The sequence below is a fragment of the Lutra lutra genome, chromosome 2 (genome assembly GCF_902655055.1).
Source record: "Lutra lutra chromosome 2, mLutLut1.2, whole genome shotgun sequence".
In the NCBI taxonomy this organism is placed as follows: Eukaryota; Metazoa; Chordata; class Mammalia; order Carnivora; family Mustelidae; genus Lutra; species Lutra lutra.
Window position 1 is genome coordinate 80511368 of NC_062279.1, and position 19391 is coordinate 80530758.

At 38.3% G+C, this 19391-nt stretch overlaps 1 protein-coding gene across 1 annotated transcript in view; it reads right to left on the reverse strand.

Annotated features, from left to right (window-relative positions):
• RXFP1 (relaxin family peptide receptor 1) overlaps window positions 1-19391 on the reverse strand; it is a 101189-nt gene that overhangs the window by 68929 nt on the left and 12869 nt on the right. Inside the window, exon 2 of the mRNA XM_047717805.1 lies at window positions 3737-3874. Coding sequence (XP_047573761.1) covers window positions 3737-3874 — 138 coding nt within the window. The remainder of the gene's footprint in view (window positions 1-3736; window positions 3875-19391) is intronic.

Here is a 19391-nt window from a genome sequence, read left to right on the forward strand (position 1 = left end):
CCTCTGAAGATTTTCTTTTTTTTTTTTTTTCTCTGAAGATTTTCTTGAACCTCAGAGTCTACTGACCATAAAATATAAGCCACTATTCTGGGATACACAGCCCAAAGGGGCAGTAGGGGTAGCAGGTAACTAATTGAGTACTACATAGAAATTAAAAGCAGAGCATCTGGGTGGCTCGTTGATTAAGCAGCTGCCTTCTCAGGTTATGATCCTAGGGTCCTGGGATCAAGTCCCATATCAGGCTCCTTGCTCAGTGGGGAGCCTGCTTCTCCCCTGCCTTCCCCTACTTGCTTTCTCTGTCTCTCTCTCTCTCTGTGTCAAATAAATAAATAAAATCTTAAATAAGAATAAAAGCATCTGCTTGGGGTTTTTTCTTTGGAGGTAAAGATATTAAAATCTTTTTAACAACCAGTTTATAAACTCAATGAAGTGAGCTAAATGATAATTAAAGCCTAATTTATGAATATCGTGATGAACTTGATTTGAGATAGAAAAGAATAGAGGAAAAGAGGAGCATGAAATAGAAAGGGAAGTTGAGAGAGAGTGAAAAAAGGGACGGGGACAGTTCGGGGGGCAGAATAGAAGTGGGGAGACACATGGAAATGATGAGATGGAAGGAGAGAGCATGGCCCTTAGATCTTCAGAGAGTTAAAAAAACACTGGGAGGAAGAAAAAGTCAAAGAAATGGAAAAAGAAGAAATCATGATGTATAGATACGTCTCCAACCCGATTTTTATTCTGATTGATATTGTTTTCATAAGCGTTAAGCCCAAGCTTGTCATCAGAATTCAAATTGTATGTTTAAAGAAATAGGCCTTAATATTTTCCCTGTTATATTCTCTCTATTAAAAATTCGCCAGGATTGGGATGCCTGGGTGGCTCAGTGGGTTAAGCTGCTGCCTTCTGCTCAGGTCATGATCTCAGGGTCCTGGGATCGAGTCCTGCATCGGGCTCTCTGCTCAGCAGGGAGCCTGCTTCCCTCTCTCTCTCTCTGCCTGCCTCTCTGCCTACTTGTGATCTCTCTCTGTCAAATAAATAAATAAAAAATCTTAAAAAAAATTCTCCAGGATAATTAATCAGGATAACTAACATAATTAAGATGCAAATATACAAATCTACACAGTTAACACCCCCGCCATGCAAATAAACTATAATTACATTTTCAGGAGATGTGGGAAATCTCATCCACCTCCTGACTATCCCATAATCAATAGGATGTATGCGCACCCCCCCACCCACACATGCACACACACACATCTACTTATATAAACATATAACTACAAAAGCAAATATAATTCCTTCAAATATGAGCTGCTGTTTTAATAAGTAAGTAGACAAACTATGGTTATTCCTAGAAATACTTAAATTGTTTAACTAACAGGACTTCCTAAAGTCATCAGGTGGGGCTTCTGAGTTGCTGAGAGTTAGTACCAGTGCTTGCGGTGTGGGGGATGGGGGGTGATGATAAGAACACGTGTAGTAGAATTTGCAGAAGTTGCTGCCCTCTTTCTGCCCAAGACCCTGGCAGTGTGACTTTGCAGCTTTTCTCAGCAGGGGGAGGCATCCATTTCACCCCTTGAAACGTGGCCGACCTTGTGACTGGCTTTGGCAAGGATGTGGGGGCGAGTGTGCCATTTTTGAAACTAAGTGTCAGGAGTGCTTGTATGCTTCCAGTTCACTGCTGGGTGCCATGTCTCTATCGCAAGAACAAGCTTGGCTTAGCCTGCGGGAGAACTACTCTGGAGCTGAGTGACTTTGGTTATCTCAGCTGAGGTCCCAGGCATGACGACAAAGCTGATCCAGAGATAACCGCAGATGCATGAGAAGTCCAACTGAGCTGAGAACTGTGGGGCTAATCGCCTCTGCGCGCAGCTCCGGTTGTTGACCCACAGAATGGCCAGCTAAATAAGTGATTACTTCTTATGTCACTAAGTATGTAATAATAACAGCTCGTTGATACACAACTTAACATTTACTGAATGCTGATTATGTGTAAAGGCCTGGGCTGAGCATCGTATATACAAGATCTCACTGAATCTTTCCAAGACCGGGTGGACACAGATACTTTTATCATTCTCATTTCACAGAGACGAAAACAGCCCTTTTCACCCTCTTCGTATGGAGAAATGAAACCCAGATCTCCTGAAACTGATCTCCACACTCCAGTGTCATAGTGCCTCTATCTGAATTTGTTGGATGGTAAATCCTGAAAAACTTGAGTAACTAAGTATTATTACTCTGAGGACTGTTACTTTTGTTACTTGGTTTCTTAAAATTTGACACTTAAGCAAGAGCTCCCAAGCTTTATTTCACTGAGAAACTACTTTTGGTGGCAAATTTCCGGTCCCTCCAAGTTCTTTCCAACATTTCCACTGGTGGCAAGCTCTTAATCCAGTCTCTCTATCTGAACTGCTCCAAGCTTGAGAGGAAAGTGTCTGGCAATGGGCAGAACACTCCTTTTTTATTTTTCTTAAATTTGTTCAGTATTCAGGTATTTTAACAAGATAGGATATGTATTTTATATTATATATTAAAATATATACTTACATATATTTTATATTATTATTCTTATCTATAATATATATTTATATATATTTTATATTTATGTGTTTAAAAAAATACATATTTTTTCAAAAAAGAAAACACATATGTATAGTCACCCAAATCAAAGGCAATTTTAGTTTAAGCTCACCAGTTCAGAAAGTGTGTTTTGAGTTAACCTCCACCACCTAGAGACAATGTTCCAAAGTGAGAAGTTTAACTCCTTCAAAGTGGTGCCTTAAAAAGTCTCTACTACTTGTGGGAATGAAAACATCGAGTCCTCTTCAGTGTATTATTTATGCAGCACTTAAAATTATTATGCATGTCTTTATCCTCCAAAAACAGCACCTTATTTCTCCATGAGTGAGAAATCTCATTATTTTACATTATTAACCAAAGCTTATTTTCCTGGTGAGTCAAATCCAGCCAACTGAAGTTCTTTTATTAATTTGTACTTTTGAGGGTTCAGAAATTTGAACAAAATTCTTACCGAAAGCCAAGTTTTCCAGATATTCTAGCTGGCCTCAAGCCCTACTTGTTGGTCTTATGAGATTATAAATATGATTGTTGGTTAAGTAATAAGTAAACTGGACTTATGGTTTGTTCTTTTCTATGAGGTCTCGTTTGTCCTTCAGAACTGTGGTAAACAAAAGATAACAAAGGGCAATAGCTGTGAACACTTAATTAGCACCTGCTGTATGCCTTATATATAATCTTCCCAAATTCTCTTACCAATCTTCCCAAATTCTCTTGATGTAGGATCAGTTTCCAAACCCTTTTCTAACCCGAGGAAATGGAGGCAAACAGAGGCTAAAAAGCATTCTCAAGACTGTATCATTGGTTCTTGTTGTACCCGGGTTCAAACCCGGAAGTCTGGCTCCAGAGCCGGTATTCTCAGTTTCTACACCCTTCTGCCGGTAAGACGCTAACTGTACCAGTTTGCGGGTTAAAACCCCTAACCATTGTGCACAGTCACCACTTTCCTGAAATTCTGGCTGTGAGACTACTACATGAAAAAGAATGGATATTTTAAGCTAATAAAAGAAAGGGATGATTTCATTAAGTGACAACTATTTTGTAATTCGATTTAGTTTTTCTCTTTCCCCTTCTCGCTTCTCGTTATGAGAGGTCTCAGCGACTTCACCTTCGGTGCTTCCACCCAGGGTCCTGCAGTGACTATGGGTGCTTCACTCACCGCAGTTGTCCTCATCCGCCTGGTTGCCACAGTCGTCCACACCGTTGCAATGAAGCAGCTGAGGCAGGCACTTGGTGATATTCCCACAGGGGAAATAGCCGAGGGAGCACTCGACATCCTGCCCATTCCCGGGAACCACTGATGAGGAACGAGGAGAGAAGGTTAATACAAAACCATGTAAAAGAGCAGTTTCCTCCAGTATCCTAAAACTTGTAGTCTCATTCTGGCAGGTACAGCCCTCTATATGGGAGCCCCACATTGCTTACTAGACTGACGCCAACTATTTTCCAAGAACCTCCATGCTATCGGGACGTTCTTTCCCATGTCCGCAGAAGATGCCAGGATTCTCCTTTCTTTGCCTTTTCTCATTTTTCCTGCTGTTTCCCAAGTGGAATGTCCACCCCCAGCCCCACCCTCCTCTTCTTCCTTCTCCCACCTCAATCCTTTTCCCATGAAATGTCTGCCATATTTTACAGTTTTATTCAATTCCCTTCTTTTTCAAAAATCCCTCAGCCAGTCATTTAAAAAATTAGGAATTTATTGAGTTCTTACCCAGAATCAAGATTGGTCTGGTACTAGAGGAAGAAGACATAAAGAGCATCAGGAAAGTACATGACCCTGCTCACTCACAGATTAGATAATTCCTATGTGTGAGGCTCTGTGCAAGATTTTGTGCAAACCTCATTGAATGAAATGAATTTCCTGCCCTTTCCGTATGGGCTTTTTTCACTTAGTAACATGCACTTAAGGGTTCTCTATTATGACTTTTTATGTCTTCCTATGACTTTTATGGCTTTAGTAACTTGCATTTAAGGTCCTCTATGTGTCTTTAGTACTGAATAATATTCCTTTGTCTGAATATACCCACGGAAGGACGTCTTGGTTGCTTCCAAATTTTGACAATTATGAATGAAGTTGCTATAAATATCCACATGTGGGTTTTCTGTGGATATAAGTTAACTATACCACTTTAAAACCTCTGATTTATATAAACTTTAAGGATTATTGGGGACTCCAAATGTAATTCTGTTGCTTATTATTCTTATCAAGTTTGTACATGCTTGGAACTTTCTAGAATACTGTCAATTATGAGAAGTAAGAACAGAATAGTTTGAACTGTCAATAACATTTACTTTTTCAAAAAAGTATTTGTAATCTGTCACCAAGACATGAAAAGAATAAAGGTGTGTATTTTCTTTGTAAGATGCAGCAGAACATTTTAATAATGACAAGTGACATTTTTTATAGAGAAGAAATCTAGCTATGTCAGGTTTTGACTGTACTTAGTTGTTTCAGAGCATATCATTTGAAGGAGGAAATAGTTAAATCTATGTAATAATGAGTTATTTTGTAAATAGTTTTCTCACTTGTGAAGTTATTTTAAAATTATCAATATTTTTTCAACATATTTAAATGAAGTCAAAGGATTTGTAAACCATGGGATGTCACTGGTAGAACACCACACACTTCAGAGACTTCAAGTATATATAAAATAAGGTTAATCTGTGTTGATACTGACTTTTGATATCTCTATTAATTTCTTAAGAACAAAATTTAAAATTCAAGGGTTTCAGAGACACCTGGCTGGATCAGTTGGTAGAGCATGAGACTTTTGATCTAGGGTTCATGGGTTCGAGCCCCACATTGGATATATAGCTTGCTTAAAAAAAATAAAAATCAAGGGTTTCAGAAAAATTCTTTGATGAATTGTCAGCCTTGAGCCATAGTTACTGTTTGAAGATGTTTTAACTAGACATACCTGCCTGTGATTTCATGCTGCTATTTTGGACCCTGAGATCATGACCTGAGCTGAAAGCAGGTGCTTAACTGACAAAGCCACTCAGATGCCCCCAGTCCATTTATTTTAAAAAATAATTTCTATCTTAAATGATGACTGCCAACAACTATTTAAGATATTTGAAGACAAAACAAAAGTATAAGTCATAGCAGAGGATTGTTAAATACATGGGGCAATTTCAGAACTATATATTCACATATGTATGTTGAACAATAGTCTGTATAGTTTGATCTTATTTATATAAAATAAAGGCTATATAATATTTGTGTTTATTAAATGTTGATGTATTCACAGCAAACTGTCAACAGTGGTCATCTTTGGGAAATGGGACCAATAATTGCAGGACAAACAGGAGATTTTACTTTGCAGTTTACATTTTCAAGAAAATTTGGACTTTTTTAAAGTGTGTACTCCTTTTTTAAATATCTTTTTTTTTAAAGATTTTATTTATTTATTTGACAGACAGAGATCACAAGTAGGCAGAGAGGCAGGCAGAGAGAGAGGGGGAAGCAGGCTCCCTGCGGAGTAGAGAGCCTGATGCGGGGCTCGATCCCAGGACCCTGGGATCATGACCTGAGCAGAAGGCAGAGGCTTTAACCCACTGAGCCACCCAGGTGCCCCATAAAGTGAGTACTCCTTTAATAATAAAAATATTCTGAAGTTATTCACAGTCAATTCAAATGTGTGAAAATTTGGTTTCTTAGCCACAGATCAAACATCTCATTTATAATAGTAGTTAGCTCTCTTTAGACCTTTTTAAACAAGGTAGCATGGGGTCAGTGGTTCTCAATCAAGAATGATTTGTTCACTGTACCCCAGGGATCAAATGAATCAAATTTTTATTTTTTATCATCATGACTTGGGGGAGGCTGCTGTTGGCATCTAATAAAGTCCAGGGATGCTGGTAAATATCTCACAATGCGCAGGAAGTCTCCCCCAAACAAAGATTTATCTCTCCTAATGTCAGTAGTGCCCAGGTTGAGAAACCCAGGACTCAGCATTGTTGAAGAATCAATGGGAAAGCACTCCATGCTTGCAGACTACTAATACATGAGCTCACTTGCATAACAAGCAATCGATTACTTGATTAATACTCAGTGGCTGTTCATCTTCTAGTGGAGACTTTCCAGTTGATTTTAAGAGATTTTAGAAGTAGATGGACATTGCCAGAGGGACCAGTGTAGCTGTTGTATCTTTGGATTGATGTTGTTTTGAAAATTGGGAAAGCGGCTGCACCTTATTATGTCCACTAATGCCAGGGAGGACATTCATAGTAGTTAGAAGGAATAATTTCTTAACTACAAGGATTATTAAACAATGGATTGGGTTACTAAGATGGTCTCTGAAGGTTCTAAAAAAACTGGATAGATGATTTAAGTATATTCTGCCAAAAGTAGAAAAAAATCAGCCACAAAACATTTTCAGGCCTCTTGAACTAGTTCCATGAATCTATGAATAACGAAACAGATGTTTAAAAGAAGGTATTATTTAAAAGGACATTTTGGACCTCAAATTTGAGAATTTGAAATGTGTGCATTCTGTATACACAGAAAAAAATTCTTGAAAAAAATTTTAATCTATACCTCAATAAAGTTGAAAAAAATAGCCCCCCCTAAAATCATTTGTCCTGACAAAATCTAGGTGCTCAACAGCTCTCAAAGATATTGCCTCTGCCCAGTTTCTCATTTTATTTTATTTTATTTTTAAAGACTTTTTATTTTATTTATTTGAGAGAGTTGGGGCTTGATCCCATGACCCTGAGATCGTGACCTAGCCAAAACCAAGACTGGGGTGCTCAATTGACAGAGCCACACAGGCACCCTTGCAAGAGCCAGAATTTTGAGGAGAGACACTTCTTTTTCTTTATGCTCCAAAAGCTGATTTGTGTGAAGAATTTAGAACATCAAATTTATACATAAACCACAGATTGAGAATGCATATGTGATGGTTAGTTTTATGTGTTAACTTGGCTAGGCTGTAGTACCCAGTTTTTCATTCCAGTACTAATCTAGGCATTACTGCGAAGGCATTTTGTAAATGGAATTAACATCCACAATTACTTTAAGTAAAGGAAATTATCCTTGATAATGTGGGTGGGCCTCATCCAATCAGTTGAAGACTTTAAGAGCAGAAATTGAGTTTCTCTGAGGAAGAAGAAATTCCACCTGTGGACCACAGTGTCAGCTCCTTCCCAAGAGTTTCTAGCCTGGTGAATTTCAGACTTGACCAGACAAAGCCCACAACTGAGTAAGCCAATTCATTGCAATAAATCACTCTATATCTATCAATCTATACATGTATATGCATACACACATACATATATATGAGCATATATGCAAATAATATGAACATAAAAATCACCTTATGTATGTATGTGTGTATGTATATGTGTACACACACACACACACACACACACACACACACACATATATATATATATAGAGAGAGAGAGAAATATATAAAAATAAAAAAGTATATCCTATTGCTTCTTTTTCTCTGGTAGAACCTTGACAGATTTAGCATATGATGAGGTAATTTTCTTGCCTCCCAAAGATATAAGGATTCATCAGAAGACAGGAGAGAATGGATTGGATGGAACTTCCATTCTCTTGGGCTGGGACCAAATAATCTGGAGGGAAGATATAAAAATAGTAGGAAATTATGCCCTGGGTGAGTAAAGAGATCACAAACTTCTGTGAAACTTTTTCACCCCCTCACCACATGGGTTAGCCTCAGTAAAATAAAACGGAGATGTGTTGCAGGATAGAGACCTGAGGGCTCCTTTTTACACTGTCTTACTTTATGAAATCCTGGACTGGACTGGAAGGGCATCCTGAAATTTACAGCACTCGCCAGAGCAGACAGAAGTTGCCAGGAATGAGCCAGTCGACTGGGAGAGGTCTCTTGAGGGAAAAGAGAAAGATGAAGACTGACCCATGTGAAGCAGATTGCAGGATACCGTGGGGGAGCAGATGCCTCCACAACAGATACGACTGAGATGGAGAACCAGGAACAGAGCATGCGTGGTGTGGTTTCCTGTGTGAAGGATCCGGCAGTGGACCAAAGCCCCTCCCACCAGAGGCTACAGAACACTTATGAAGGAAATTGAAGAAGTCGCAAAAAGATGGAACAAGGGCCTAGAAAGGACAAGATTTCCTTCTTCTCCTTTTGTTTTTTAAATGGTTTTTAAGAATGAAAATTTTTGAGGTTCCAGCATAAGTGATTTTCAACTGGGTGAGATGTTATTATAAACATTTCTTAGGGCTTAGTACTCTGCCATAATAAGTATTCAGTAAGAATTTATTGAATGGATGCACATATTTCCCAACACATATCTCCCAAGGTCTCTGAGTTCTCTATTTATGCATTTCTAGCATATTTCTCAAATCATGACAAAACTGTTGTCTTGACTATCCAACCTGCACATTTTATTCCTACTCACTGGTAGGACAGCAGTCAGTTTTATTGATTATTCTAGTGGATCAGCCAAGAAATAGAGACCCTAAATCAAGGGCAGTTGTATTTCTTAATAGCTCTTCCATTCAGCACCATATTTCCATTCCTACTGTCTCAACAGATTCCAGTCTGTATTATATCATGTCCAGGTAATAAATTTTTAGTGGTTTCCTTTTGATTACACTTTTAGCCTTATAGTCAAAGAGGTCGCAACTCGTCATAATTTATTTTTTAAACCATTAATCCATTACTTTAATCTTTCTCTCCGATCTGCAGTTCTTTCTTTCATGCTTCTGAGTACTTACACTGTGTGAGGCACAAGGCTAAGCACTTCATATGCCTTGCTTCATTTTATCCTCATGACAATCCCATGAAGTAATTACTAATATTACCATGACCTTGCTGTTTAGAAGGTAAGGCGTAGAGAAGTAAGTTGTGTGGGATCGAAGAAGGGATAAGTGGCAGAACGGATGCAGACTCAGGTTTGACTCCCTTCAGAGCATGTATTCTTAACACAGTGCCTCAACGCATCCCCCATATTGACCTGCTTGTGAGCCCCTGGAAAAGTCATTCATATTTCAGCCTTCCTTTTTGTGGCTTATGACAGCATCCCTATATATCTTCTTTTTCTAAATCTTACCCTTCATGATCAAGGTCAATTATCCCTTCTGACTGACTTCCTCTTTGACTTCTATTCTGGGAGATCTGTCTCTTTTTGAAATCTTTCCAGTACAAGGAAGAGAGACTACTTCATCAGGGTGTTTTATGTTTTTGTTACCCTGGATATTTCCCCACAAGGTCAAAGTTGAACATAATGCATCTAAGTAGACATTTTCCTATTGTTTTTTGGCAGGTGTGTTGGAGATGGCAGTTTTATAAGTTCAAACTCATGGTTCATATGGCACAATGATTACCAATGAAGACAATGACTTCTTACCCTGGTTTCTCCTTTCTTCATATTTAGAGAGTAAATAAAAAAAAAGAAAAAGGGAAACACAATTCTCATGATCTTTCCTCTTAGAGAAGTTTCCAGAAATAAACAACTGAATTGATGAATCCTTGTGGAGAACTTTATATTTAAGTAGTCAAGATATAGGCAAGAGGAACAGAACAGAACCAAGTGGACAAATATGCACCGTTTATTCTGATACTTAATATCAGTTCTGATGTTCAGTGGAGTTATGTTTTATTCTTGGGTATGTCTCCAAATTGATAGGCAAATGTGGACAAATCACTTCCTCTTGTTGGATTTCAGGTTTCCCCACATGTTGAGAGAGAAGACAGTACCAGCTGTTGTAATATTATTTGATTCTGGGTGGAAGATAAAATGTTAACAAAAATGTTTTAAAATTCATTTTTCAAGGGGAAGTACTAGGAAGAGAAGATAAATGAAGAAAAATTAAGAAGAAATATAGAATGAAATTGAGAAGTAAAGAATGGATCCAGTTAAACGATGATTGAGAGGAGATAGAGGAATTTCTAGTTGTCTACTCATTATCTATTTCCCCCTTCCCTTTCATATTGGAATCCCCCCCTCCCCATTTTTTTTTTTTTTTTTTCCAGTGGTGACAATGTATTCAGTACTGGAAAATTAGATGGCAGGACTCAACAATAATGGTACTCCTATTTCCTGCATCCCGTGCTGCCTTGGCTGTTAGGCAGGCTATGTGACCAAATTCCTACCAATGAGATCTAAGAAGTAGAAGTTTTCTTGGCAGAATTTCTGGCAAATCTATTGCCTTCCTGATTAAAGGGGAAAGATGGAGTTTCATGTTATCTTTGAACATGGACTTAATGTCTCGTGCTACAGTAGCCATCTTGGCATGCCTTAGGAAATAATCATTTAACACAATAACCAATGCACAAAAGATGGTGGAGTGAAACAAAGAGCTTGGGATTCTAATGGTATGGCCGAACAGCTGATCCAGTGTCAGCAGGCACTTACTTCTGGATGGTGTTCATGTGAGAAAAATAAATCCTTATTTGATTAAGCCATTGTTGCTTGATCTTTCTCTTTGGGGCACCTCAAATGCATTTCTGATGCAGAGGGGATTGATGAAAATAGCGATGTAGACTCCCTACCCTGGAGGGGAGCATGAGAACTATGAGTGCATCTCTAGGTAAAGGAACCTAGGAAAATGAATATCATTGCCAACAGATGAAGGCAAAGTGTAGGCTTAGATTAAGGCTCCAGAAGTAACTTTGAGCCGGGGTGGCTCAGTCAGTTAAGCATCTGCCTTTGGCTCAGGTCATGATCCCAGGGGTCCTGGGATCAATATCCTGGGTTCCTGGGATACAGCCCTGCCTTGGGCTCCCTGTTCAGCAGGGAGCCTGCTTCTCCCTATACTCTGCTCATGCTCTTTCTCTATCTCTGTCGCATAAATAAAATCTTAAAATAAAAAAAAAGAAATGACTTTGAAAGTCAGTCAGGATAGATAAGTGTGATGTTTTTGTTTGAAAATTGGTGGAGAACAACGAAAAGAACAAGTGAGATATGGAAACGGAGTTCTGCAAGCCCTATTTTAAAGACAAAATGATGCAATACGAGGAGACATTTTAACAGGAGATGATTCCCCCAAGCATAGCACGTAGCTTTCCTTTGGTATATTTCTATGACAGCTTCTTTAACAGTCTTGTGTTTGAAAAAAAAAAAAGGTATTATTTTAGGTATTTATAAAAGCAGACCCTTGAGTCAGACAAGCCCAAACTAAGGAATGTTCTACAGAACAACGTTCTTCAAAACTCACGTCATTGTCTTCAGATTAAAGACAGAGCTGTGGCTGTTGAATGCAAGGTGTGATCCTGGATTGGAGCCTGGATTAGGAAAAAAATAATTTTTTTCTATAAAGGTCATAATAAGATTATCGTTGAAATATGAATATGGACTTTATGTTAGATAGTCTGATTTTATCAGTGTTAGATTTTTCTGAATGTAATCATTGCTTGGGGGATAAGAGAACATAATTCTTAGGAGATACAGCCTAAAGTATTTAGTAGAAGAGAAGGATCATGATGTCTGCAAATTACTCTCAAATCATTCAGCAAGAAAAACATGTGTAAGTTTGTATGTTTGATGAGAGATAGAAAGCAAGTGTGAGACAATGTTAACAATGGGTGAATCCAGGTGAAAGGTATAGGGGTGTTCATTTACTGCTTTTGTCATCTTTATATAGGTTTAAAATTTTTCCAAAATTTGAAATAGTTTGGTAAATATCTTAATGTTTTAAACTTACTATAGCTGAAAAGCTTGGTCAAGTTCCCAGACTTAAAAATGTTTGTTATTTGAAGAATCTCTAACCTCCCTTCTGGCTGGTATTTGAGCACATACACACACAATTATATGAAATTACCTGGACACCATATGTGTGTGTGAGAGAGAGAGAGAGAAAGAGAGAGAGAGAGAGAGATGTATGTATGTGTTAGGTTTTCTGAGAATTATGGCTGTGAGACATAAACAACTTTAAATGCCAGACATACTGTTTATAAGATTTGTCATTCCGTATCATCTGTGTGTTTATGACTCTGAGTCTGTAGTTTCTTCCCCATCTTTAACCCAAAGGACAATTTCAAAGGCATATGTATATACCATGGGAGTTGGACAGGGTTTAATTGGGTATGACATGGATGTCTCAACGTACGCAGTGGGGCTATTACCTCCGAGGGAGAAATATAAAAGGCAAGACTCTGAATATCATTGCAGGGCTACTCCAGGCATTACTGACTGTTGACTAACTGCATGTCTGCAGGCTGGGTCGAGTAACCACTGCTTCCTTTTTAGAATTCCCATGGTGGCTATTTTGTTAAAACATCCGTCATGGACTTAATTTTAATGCTTTTCCATATACCTACTTATTATTTAGCAAAATCAAAGAGGCTTATTTAAATCTGACTATTTTCCTGCTTGTGCCCTTCCTTAGAATTACCACAACCTCAGACAACGGCAGTCCTCAAGGCTTGCTCCCCTCACGGGCACTGCGTGTTCTCAGCCCAGGCTAAGTGTGACTGCTGCTGGGTGGGGGGAGTTATTCTTGGAAGTTCCTAGTTGTGCCATTGTGAATTTGGTGCAGGTTTTGTAACTTCTCAGTTTCCTCTTCTACAACACGGGTACAAGTAATGTCTCCCTTCCAGGTTTTTTGGCATGATTAGATGAAGCTAATGGATGTGAAATTGTTCTTCACTGCCTTTCACAGAAGTCACGTGTACTATGTGCAAATTTCCCTTCTTTCTAAGTCCATTGTTTTTAGTTTCCAGATTATTTCTATTGTAACTAACAACTGTGTTGAGAATATATTTAATAGAATCCCTTCCATCCAATCAATCATGGATCCATGAAATTGTAAGCATTATGGGCTTACAATATTGGTCGAGATGCTAAGAGTCACATGTACCCCGCTTTGACGATAAGACCTCCTGATAACCAGTAGACATTTTTATACCTTTATTTTCTTATTGATGTCTATCAGGAATTAGTTAATACTCTCCTTAATCTTTTGTAGGGCACCCCACCCTCAAACCTTTCACAACTGGTTTCTAACGAGGTGGCTCTCTGTGGGTATCTGTTTGTGTTGTTGACTACCTGACTGCCTATTTCTGTCCATGCTGCCATCTCAAATTAAGCTGAAGCCTATACTGGGAGCTGGTTACTAATTCAGGTCACCAGGTTAGATAGTGAGAAAGGATTCATCTTCTCTTCTTTGGTCATACTCTAGTAGGGCTGTTGCCAGCTGGGCTCCCTCTGAGTGGCTGCCTGCTGACCTGCCCATCTGTACCAGCTCATTAGACCGATAAATGGGTTGGATGCTCATCTGTGGCAGGTAAGGGAAAGCATCATGCCTCCAAAATTGAATGAGTAAGCAGAGAATCTGTACTTTACATGGCAATTTTCCTACGTACTCTTCTTTCCTTTAAAAGAAAATTCCCTCAGCATATCTTTGACTCTTTTAATTCCTTTTGCCTTCTCTCATATTTTAGGGATAAAGGATTCTTCTTCTCTGTGTCCCTCACCTTCCTTTACTGATCCTTTAGCAAGGGCTGGCGACTTTCTCTTCAAAGCTATCCTGAATGTGCCGATGTCTCCTCATCTCAGCTTTTTTTCCCCCTCATAGGGTCTGCCACTGTCTTTCCTTAGCTGCAGTTGGTCTCTCACCTGGACTTCCTGCTTCTCTTTAACCTGTTCTCCGTATATTACCCAGAGGGATCTTTCAAAAAGAAATCATATCACAAAAATACCCTTTTTCAAAACTGATAATGTCACCCCATTATTCTTAGGATAAAAATCCAAACTCTTTACCCTCCTCTTTTGACCTTACGTGAGTGAGCCACTCCTATTTACTGATTTGGTTTCTTTACACTTTTCCTGCTTCAATTAATTTCAGCCATATTGACTGTCCTCTGGATGGGCTGTTTGTTCCTACTTTAGAGTCTTTGAGTTAGCTGTTCTATCCACCTGGATGCCTGGATTGTTCTTCCCTGGGTCTTTCCTGACTATTGCTCATAGCTCAGGTTTCAGCATAAATATCCCTGCCTTGTAGGAACTGGGATCACTCTAACTCAAGTCTCTTCACCTTCCTTGCTAGTTACTACCTTATTATACTGGTTTTTCCCCCTTCCTCTTCTTCACAACACTTATACTATCAGGGACATTTTATTTATTGTTTATCTTTTAAAAAAATATTTATTTATTTATTTCTGCACATGCACAGAGCAAAGGAGATAGAGAGAGAGAGAGAGGGCATGAGCAAGGGGGCGGAGCAGAGGGAGAAGCAGACTCCCCTCTGAGCAGGGAGCCCAATGTGGGGACATGTTCCCAGGACCCTGGGATCATGACCTGAGCCAAAAGCAGATGCTTAGCCCACTGAGCCACCCAAAGGCCCTCTTTTTACTATTTGAATATCATCCCTAGAATGTAAATTCCCATAGGCAAGGCATCTTTTTTGTTTTGTACGCCATTGATTTCTGATGCTTGTATTGGTTATTGTAGGAACTAAAAAATAAAATTAGTCAAAGGAAAGGGAGAATGAATAATTGTCCATGTATTTGAAACATTTAGAATAGCATTTTAAAATTGTGGTACTATAAAGATGTCTGTGGCTCTTTTTCCAGACTCTGGCTTTAGCTAGTTAGGACCCAATTTCTGTAAATGTCCCAAACACATCCTGGGCCTGATCCTTGTGTAGCCACCAAATCTTTGTTTCTTCAAAGGACATTACCTCTTTTATCAGACTCATAGCAACTGTAGGGACCACAATTTCTATCTATGGAATGACTAGACTGATGTGTGTGTGTGTGTGTGTGTGTGTGTGTGTGTGTAGGCAAGGGGAAGAAATGATGAAAGGAGCAGAAAATTAAGGGAAGAAAGAGCTGCAAGGAGATATATTTGAAATTCAACTAGCTCTTTGGTATAGCCAGCGGTGGAATAATACTGTTTTTATCACAACTGTAGTCTGTCACCAAATGATGGTAAAAATCCCAAAGAGAGGTTGGATTTTAAATTTTGAATCTAGAATATACATCTATATTAATCAAGTGAGCAAAAATCCAAAAACTAAGTGTTCCTAGATTGACAAATTGGCATGGAACTTACGCTTAGGAAAACCGTAAAGAAAACTTTGTGCGTTCTCGATGTGTGGCATTCCTTCAGCTCACCACTGTAAACCCTACGTAGTACGCAGATATTCCAACTCCAGAATGTATGTGGTTTTCTGACTATGTCATTTTCAAGAGTTAATGTAGTTTCCAAATATGCATTTAATTTATACCAGAGAGTAATTTATCCAGTGGAAAGCTTTGTCCAGCTGAAAGTGAATCTCTTGTTTTTTCTTAAATATATAGAAACTATTTTTTAGTTTTCTGTGACTAGTGATCATAACATTTCTAGTCACAGAAGCTATTAGCAATGGTTTTTATATAATGTTTACAATATCTGCAAAAGAAGCTCATTTTCATCTGTGTATCCCTTTTAGTACCACGATCTAACCAACTGAGCTAACTGGCCAATTCACTCTATCTCCTTTAGCTCAATGCTTGCAGGAATAATAAAATATACTCTTATTTTGAAAAGGTCCTGGGCAAGCTACTTTTCTAAATAGCATGACCATGGATATGCAGTTTTTAGGGAGACTAGAAATGTGCTGAGGGTTGAGGGCATCTCTGTTGCCTGATCAGTAACGTGCCCTAAACTTTCAGCACCATTTCACCCCATTCTTACTGTGACCTTCATCAAGGAAACTCTAAGAAATAAAATAATGAATTGTACCTTTGTGCTTCAAACTTATCATGTGTAGTGTTACTCATTAAAACACAAATATATTAAAACAAAGAATAAAATTATATCTTACAGATATGCCTTGGCCCTATGAATGTTATTTTACATTATTTAAATCGACACTGTTTTCCCACTACTGTGAGGTTACTGTGTATTGTGAGTTCTGAGTAAAATCCCTTAAGTTTGTTTACTGACACTTTCTTAGTAACAGCTTTGTGTGGCAAAGTTACTTATTCATTAAGGAGTAGAGATTGTACTTCTAGATAGTACCTTCCATTGGATTCAAATAAACACATTGTCCATTATTGCATGTACGTTTCTTATAATGTTTTCTATTGTGTTTTGTCTTTTGCCTTATTTTTAATTTGGATCCAAAAGCTTTATGTTATTAAAGAAAACAGTGAGAAAATAACACAAGAAAAATAGGAAACATGTAAATACAGGCACAGAATGGATCAAAAGACTTTTTTGGGAGCTAGAAGTAGGGATAATTATTGGATATTTGTGGAGTACAATGTCAAAAAAGCCAGTCATATCATAATCAGGGTAGTAGACAAAAACTTTGTCTTGTATTCCACACATATTTTGTGTATTTTATAGGTACAAGTCAGGGAGAAAATATATTAAAAATATATTAAGGTTCTATGAAAACAATGTAAACACCAGCAGCAGACTTGACTTGGTCATAGCCTCTGCCTCTCTAGTGACTCGAGTGCAGTGGACACTTCTTTTAGGGATTGTTTTCAGTGTTTCACATTCCAGATCATTTTTGGTAAGTTGCCAGAGTAACTTCCAAAACAATCCATCTCATTATAGCATTCTGTGCATAACTTCTGCTACAATCTCTTATGTACTATAGTCCAGAGTCCATTCTTGAGAGCGGCTTACAAAGACTTTATAATCTGGTTCTAATGATCGTCTGTAACTTTATTTGCAAGCGTTTGCTTCTGCACTATTCTTAAACCATCCCAACTTCTCATCATTTCCTGCACATACCATACCCTTTCCTGCCTCTGTGGCCTTGCCCACACTCTATCTGTGCCTGCCAGTGACTTCTCTTTTTCCCCAGGAGACAGTCAGTGGTGGATCTGAACTGAGTTCAACTTGCTTGATCAGTTTGCTCATCTATAATTGGGAATAAAAATGTTTGTTTTATAAAATGAGAGACAATATTCAATAATTATGTCTCATGATTTGGGTGTTTATATGAGGGGTGGAAAGAACTCAAACTTGGGTGTCAGATATGCCTGAGTTCAAATTCTAAATTAAGTACTTAGGAGCCAGTGATCTTAGCAAATTCTTCAATCTGTGTCAGTCCCACGTGTGGACACACATGTCCCTCATGTGGAGAGATGAGCACATATTTACCCTCCAGGATTCATGTGAGGATTTAATTAGACAATACCTTCAAGTGTTTATCTTCAACCAGAACTTCAATAATGTAACTGATTCTAGTTACAACTTCAGTAATATAAATAATTCATGTTAATAATCAGACGATGGTAACTTTGGTCTGGCACATTTTATGTATCTAAGTACATAGAATATGGCACATTATAATATATATTAAACGTTTGCAGCAACTTCCCCAGAATAAGTTTAAAAGTAGTATAGGTTCCTGGGGACTGACCGGAGAAGAGCGTTTGTGATAGAGTAGCTTCTGGTGTTGAGAGAACCATGCAAACTCCTCTTGGTTCCTTCCTACTGTTGAGCACAAACTCTATTTTCCACACACTCTATTAGAAGAAAGTTAATAGGTAAACACAATGATTTGGGATATTTCACAATTCAAATAATACTTTTATATTTTGGTGTTTTCATCTATAATATTATGATCAGTGTTGGTTAGAAAAACAGGAAAAGAAAACATATAGTAAAATGTAGGGCAAAGAGATTAAAAATAAAAATTATGCAAAAGATAAGTCTAAGGGGCGTCTGTGTGGCTCAGTGGGTTAAGCCGCTGCCTTCGGCTCAGGTCATGATCCCAGGTCCTGGGTTCGAGCCCCGCATCGGGCTTTCTGCTCAGCAGGGAGCCTGCTTCCTCCTCTCTCTCTGCCTGCCTCTCTGCTTACTTGTGATTTCTCTCTGTCAAATAAATAAAATCTTAAAAAAAAAAAAAGATAGGTCTAAGTATAATAAGAGGAACTGGCTTGGACAACAGAATGAAAAGGTGGGAAGAAATGGTACCAGCAAGAATATAGGATGTAGTCATAATATTTGGGTTAGAATCCAGGTAGAATAGGTACATTTTCATGTGACTTAAAAAACAAACAAACACCAAGTGAAGATATTCCTTTGATAAAGTGAATAACACTATTTGCCATTATTTAAATTGTGAATAATCTGATTTTCCTTTAGAATTTGCTCAAAAGTGAGAATAAACATGTATATTCACTTTATCCACTTACCATTATTGGGAAATCTAGGTAAATATTTGACATTAAATATTTTGCAAATTCTCAAAGATTTCCTATTTTACTAAAATATGGCATTGTAATTAGTTTTTCAAATTACTATGGTTTTGTGTATATAATTCCTGCTTATCAAATGCTGCATGCTCTTATCACATATCCAAATATTCTTCTTTCTTAGTTATTCATTTTTTACCTTCTGCCACTAATACAAGGCAATTGGACTGTCCTTTATTGCTCAAAGAAGGTAGAGCCCAGAAGGGCCTTTCTGGAATAGTCAAGTTCTTGCCTGAATTCCAAAACTTAAAAGTCATGTCTTTGAACTGCAAAAGCCAGATACTTGAGAGAGCATATTTTTCCTTTTTATTCATTTCTTTGAATGCTACCATCTTGGTTTTGACAGTCAAGACCAAATACTGAAGGACTCAGAGAACTGAATGTTTCCCCAACCTATAGAGGTGGGTAAGCATGTGTGATACTCTCAAAGCTGTTTTCTTGAACTTGGTGGGAACAAGATGTGAGCATGAAACACCTTGTCAGTGTGGGATCTAAAATTCCTTTGGGGAAGAGGGGAGGTAGAAATCACCGAGAGAGTTTGGGGGTTGCCCAAACAGAGGTGATTCTTGTCCCAAATCCTAATTTGCAGCACAAGGAAAGGGCAGGTCTCTAGCAGAAGCCATGGGTCCTATGTGATGCGAGGGGGGTGGGGAGCTGTGGTGGTGAGGT